Source organism: Aplysia californica, unplaced genomic scaffold (assembly GCF_000002075.1).
Source record: "Aplysia californica isolate F4 #8 unplaced genomic scaffold, AplCal3.0 scaffold00236, whole genome shotgun sequence".
Taxonomy (NCBI): Eukaryota; Metazoa; Mollusca; class Gastropoda; order Aplysiida; family Aplysiidae; genus Aplysia; species Aplysia californica.
Genome location: NW_004797506.1, coordinates 858148 through 864067, shown reverse-complemented (window position 1 = coordinate 864067; position 5920 = coordinate 858148). Strand labels below are relative to the sequence as shown.

Genomic DNA, 5920 nt, shown 5'->3' with positions numbered 1-5920 from the left:
GGTCACACTTCAAAGACAAAAAGGACCGTTAAACACCCACAGCCTACATACTGACTAGAGAAACATCTTCTGTGTCACAGTCGTCGATGCTTTCACTGAGTGACACTGGGTTTTAAATACTATGTGTTATTTGCAAGTCTACATTATGCAACATCTCCCATCAAAAGAACCTAATAGCAGTTTCCGCTATCAGTGCAGAGAAAAACTATGACTTCAAGCACACAATTGTGAAAAATTTTAATGCAAGAGTTTCTTTTACCAAAACCAGCCTTCGTGTGCTTCAATTAGCACAAACAATACTTTAAAAAACTTTAAATCAAGATCAAGTAAAAAAATGTGCCCTGCATTTCCGCATGATGATATGGAGCACATTTTTCCACTTCGATTAATACATAGTAGATATCAATACTAAATATATTCTGTAAAAGCTTGCTTGGCAAATCTACTGCCTCAACATGTCTTGAGTCTCGGTCAGTGTTTGAGCTGATAAATCAAATCACTTCACTCTTGTGACAGTTTAGCAAGAACAATATCGTCATAGATAATACAACTACTATCACACAAGTTCAAGATATGAGAGATCATTCACAGAAGCCATAGGGTCCAACCAGCACGTGGCTCATTGAATATTTGTGATCTCAAGCACTGCTGAATGAGTGGAAAGCTTCCTTTGCATTTAATATCAATAGCAAAAATCTTGAATCTGTCAAGTAAACAGACAAAAATAGCTTTGATGAGTGTGAGCCTTCACCACAGACACCCAACAAAACCATTTGTGCACATCAATCACATGCTCATCCTCAGAAGAAACATGCACATAAACATAGAGAACAGGAATTGTGAAGTGCTGAACGAATGTATGATAAGTGGGACAATGTTTTATATGAGGATCTGGAGGCAGTGCTGCCAACTTCATCACAATTGTCATGAGGGGGGTTGGGGGTTGGTGGAGAACAGAGTCAATACCACAAAGCTGGTACTTCCCTCTTTCACCATTTCTCAACAAACAGGGAGAGCTCTTCTTCAAAATCTACTTAGTTTATCTCTTCAGAGAAAACAAAATAACCCATCAGATCTACCTATTGCTACCATTTTCTTTTCTTCAAATTCAGATTTAACAAAACATCTGTCTTCTCAAACACCACAGGAGAGCAAATACCAACACTTTTGGTTACTGACTTTTCTTTGAAGCAATCACAAAACACATTAAACAACTAAATCTATTTTGAAAAAGAGCTCTGTAATTGGAGCTTGGAGCGGTTGTCAGATGTACCCACAGTCATCCCAGCAAGTACAGAACCACCCCCTGATGTTCCATGCAGGAGACAGTTCATGTTTGGGATAACTAGACATAACTGGCGACCGGGGGGTGGGTGAGGAGGGGGGGGGGGGGGAGAGTTTGGGAGAGGGGGTGGGGTGGGGGGAGAGCTGAGGTTCCTACGAGAGGTAAAAAGACTATGTACAAACTAAAGCCATCATTAGTGGTGGTTCTGCGCGGTGGCTGCAGTGGCTGCTGCTGCTCCTCTCGATGTGGAGTTGGACTCGGCGCCCGCCCCTCCGGTCTCCATCGTGTTGTTGGCACCATCTTGTGAGACAAAGACAATAACATGCTAGTTTTAGTACGAGTTTTACTGCAGTTACAGTCTGTGTAGATGTAGTTTATGTTGAATCAGTACAATAACAACAACACTCTGCCAAGATGGAATTACAAAAATATTAATAAAATTTACAACAACAAGGAGCAGATCATATCACAGCATCCACCAACCACCCACACATCACTGCAGTTGGAGGGGTTATTGCCATAGAAGTAGGACAGCTACGTCTGTGAAGGGGATGACACTTGATATTTAAAAAAAAAAAAAAAAAAAAATTTAAATAGTTTTTTAGTAAGGTTTTATAGCGCTCGCAACTGCATAAGTTCATATGAGCGTCAGGGGGTGGATGTCAACAGAGAAGTCCAAACGGGGAATCAGGCTTACTCTGCTCACCTCCTCTAGCCTCAACAGCACAAAGCCTGCTTGGACTATCAAGGTACCCCAGAAATAGCAGTTCACAAGAGTGACAAACACACAAAAGAAGTAGAGGCAAAATGATGATAGTAAGGATGAGGAAAGAAAAAGCAGCAGTTCCCCCTATGTGTTCCGGCACAGTATGAGGATGATATTGATAAATAAATCCATTTTTAAATTACTTTCACAATAAAAAAACTTTCAATGAAACACAAATCAACCCAAATTTCCAGTACACAGGTGACAGGTCGGCTACGCTAAAATTGATGTAACATGGATTATTTTAGGCAATTTTTAAACTTTTAAGGGACACAGAACAGTAAATGCAACAAGAACAAGTAAGTTTTGTGGAAATCCTAGAACAATTTACAATGTGTGTGTGTCTGAACTTCATGCCTTTACAAAACAAACAGGTAATTCAGAAGGCCCTATCACTTGGCTCAGATAAGAGTAAAGAATGAGGAAAAAAAGCAAAAGAAGAGACCCAAAAGCTACTGCTACTTATGTACATCAGAGCATAGATGTTCAGATGTGCTGTCCAACCATAAGTGAGGTTGTTGCACCTTCTGCTGCTATGTGGCTGATTTATTTGTAATGAAGGAGATAGACAAGGACAAAAAGTTAAGACATACAAATACTGGACGGAGAAAACAAAACTTTGATAATCTTTTACTAATCAGCAAGTTTCTATAAAATCAATGCCCAGTAAGATTGTTTTTTGTTTCTAAAAACACTTCCTATTAGACAAAAAACAACACTGCAACTCACCATTATGGTTTTGCATAGCACTTTGCTTTTCTTTTTCTCTTTCACGGTTTTCATACTCCATGACTTCATTGTATATGAACACTGTGGTCAAGACATGGACATTTATGAGTAAAATTACAGAGCAAAGGAATGTGATTATTCTTTCTTTACAATCTTTACCCAATCGCATTAAAAAAATCATGGAGGTAGAGATAAAACAGCATTGTCTAAAAGAAAGAAATAAAATCATTCTCTTCATTTCACTTGGAAGAAAACACATGGGAACTAAATAATTTTCTGTTTCAGCTGGATAATATCCTCTTCTTCGTCTCATTTTACAATAAGGAGCAAAACCATTTTCTCGATTTTTCCTAGAATTACTAAGGAAATTAATGAAAGCCTTCATCGTCTTAAAATTATAATATTATTTCTCAAACGCTCAATACTGAACAAGTGACATGTCACCACAACTTCTATAGTATAAATTACAAGACAATGGAAGATTGGATATGTTGTCCCCCCTGGTACAATTACGGACATGGAACAGAACTTAAAATTTCATCCCTCTTGCAGACATATACGCTGAAGTTGTAGTGTGCTAAAACATTTTACTGCTACACTAATCCGACTCACTTTTCCATTCTAGGACTGAGTGTTCTCTTTCATCCACTGCATGATCGTATGGACCTGGTGCAGGCTGAAAACAAAGAGATAAAAAAAAGTTAAATTTTAAGCCAGAACCACAGACTAGCAACAGAAAAACAGATTAAAATATCCACCAAAGGCTACGGAAGAGCACTATCAAAATAAGAGAAAGAAATGTCTACAAAAACCAACTGGTCTCAGAATTATTTCGGTTTTCAAAAAATCTTCATCAGTAAGCATTTTACAGTAATTGCAATACAATTAGGTCATATGAAGATTAGAAGAGGTACATACCAGTGCCAAACATGGTCTCTACACAAGGCACAAGAAAGAAAAATCAACGCATGCGAAATGAGGTGTCTCTGCAAAACCATCAACATCACCAGAAGAGACCGCATAAGAAACGAAACCATACGTCTACAAACCGGAACACCACCAGTAATAAAATTCATAGAGCGTTTAAGAGTCAAATGGTTTGGACATGTAACCAGAATGTCCAAGAAACAACTAGCGGCTAGAGCTTACAACACCCAAGAATCCGGCTTCAAATCAAGAGGGAGACCAAGAAAGACCTGGCTGGACGGGGTTAAAAAGGTCTTGGAACAAAATAACATATCTATCACAGACGCTACACACCTAGCACAAGACCGAAACCTGCACCTCCCCTCGACATCCTAAGTAAAAGTAAAAAGTAAGTACAAGAGAGTACTAACAAGCACAAAAAAGAAAGGGGGGAGCGGAGGAGCAAACCACACCAGAGCACCCGCCAACCACGCACAACCTGAATTCATATTCCATGGCACAACCTTTCATCCATCCTGCTGTAAACTTCTGAAATACAAGCAGGTCAGCACTTTGCTTGCTCTCGGTGACATGTTGATCACAGCTTACAATACCAAGAACAAAGAGCAGGAAGTAAAGTTGTTAAAAAAAATGTTTCTACTTCTGTGACCACAGGACTACTCTACAATGCATTCTTCCCTATGCCAAAAACCATTCATAAAAGAAGTCCTACAACATGAAAAAACAATCTCAGAAAAAAAACCTTTGAAAGTTGAAAAATAAAATGTAATGTATGCACAACACCACCTGCCTCGACATGGAACATGACGAAGACAAAATGCTTGGCCATCTAACCTCAACACATCCTGGGAAAAACCAAAGATTGAACGAGAGTGACTCACTCCAACCCTTTAAGACTCGGGACAAGCTTCACTTCATGTAGAGTGACAATAACCATGGCTATGACGCTTACCCCATTGCCTTCTATCTCACCTTATCTGACCACCCCCCCCCAAAAAAAAAACCCAAAGGAAAAACAAGCTCTCACATCCATACAAGAATGATTTGCTGCTACACCCCAATAGTCCAGATTCGGCTCAAAATGATAGATTTTGAGTTGTAGGCACTTTTAGCTTCTTCAGCCTCTCTTACAACTATTTCATAGCATTAGAATCCCCTACATGTTTGTCACCACCATTTCCTCAAAGAGTCAATTTTTTGTTATCCTTTATCGCCTGTTTTATCAAAACATGGTTTTTCTATATACTTTTTTTGAAAAACTCCACCATTTTTCAGCCAATCTTCATGAAATTTGCACAAAATGAAGAGAAGATGTAATACTAAAAATTTGTCTGTTGAATTTTTGATCTGTTAAGGAAAAGTTCAACAGAATTTTTTTTTAGATCTAATGTTTGCTAACATGCACGTAAAAAACCCCCACCCTTCCATGAAAAATAAGTGAAATATTCATTACGCAAGACATATCTATAAAAATCCAATATGGCCGCCGCAGCCTTGGAAACGAAACTTTTTCTTAAATTTGATAGCAGATTTTAAGACTCCTTACTATGCTTGTTATATGTGTGAAACTTGGTAAAATTTGATCAACTAATAAGCGAGAAAGCCTTCAGGTGTAGACCCCCCCCCCCCCCAAAGACTTGGGACAAACTTCACTTAATGTAGAAAGGCATTAACAACCATGGCTGTGACACTCACCCCATTAACTTCCATCAAACCTTATCTAAACAACCACCCCTAAAAAAATCCTGTCCTGCCCCTCCCCTCCAAATAAAACAAAATTTAAAAAAAACAAACAAACAAACCGTCCCACACCTGTACAAGAGTGATTCACTCATCCCTTTCAGATTTGGAAACAAACTTTTGCTTTACGTAAAGAGGCATTAATTACCAACCAGAGCAATACCACTCACCCCGTTGACTTCCCGCTCGTCGTACCAGACGTTGATGTACGGGTGCATCAGAGCCTCGTCCACTGAGATTCTCTTCTCCGGGTCGATCACCAACATTTTGGACAACAAATCCCTGGCCACCATCGCTCTCAACCCTTGATGCTCTGGAACAAAAACGAAAGCAAAGATAAAGTCAAACCTCAAACTGAAAACCTGAGCTAAAGTCAAGCTCACTGGCTCAAACATTATCCCATAGTCTTGTTAAAGGGGGGGGGGGATACTGAACCTCCAACTCTACTTGTACAAGGGAGGGAGGGAGGGAGA

The 5920-nt window shown here is 39.3% G+C and overlaps 1 protein-coding gene across 1 annotated transcript in view; it reads right to left on the bottom strand.

Annotated features, from left to right (window-relative positions):
• Positions 1 to 1441: 1441 nt before the first annotated feature.
• The window catches only part of jnk (c-Jun N-terminal kinase JNK), a gene marked incomplete in the record, with an annotated part of 52119 nt that continues 47640 nt past the window's right edge, over positions 1442 to 5920 (bottom strand). The window contains 4 exon segments of the mRNA NM_001204618.1: positions 1442 to 1585; positions 2781 to 2861; positions 3393 to 3456; positions 5618 to 5760. Coding sequence (NP_001191547.1) covers positions 1479 to 1585; positions 2781 to 2861; positions 3393 to 3456; positions 5618 to 5760 — 395 coding nt within the window.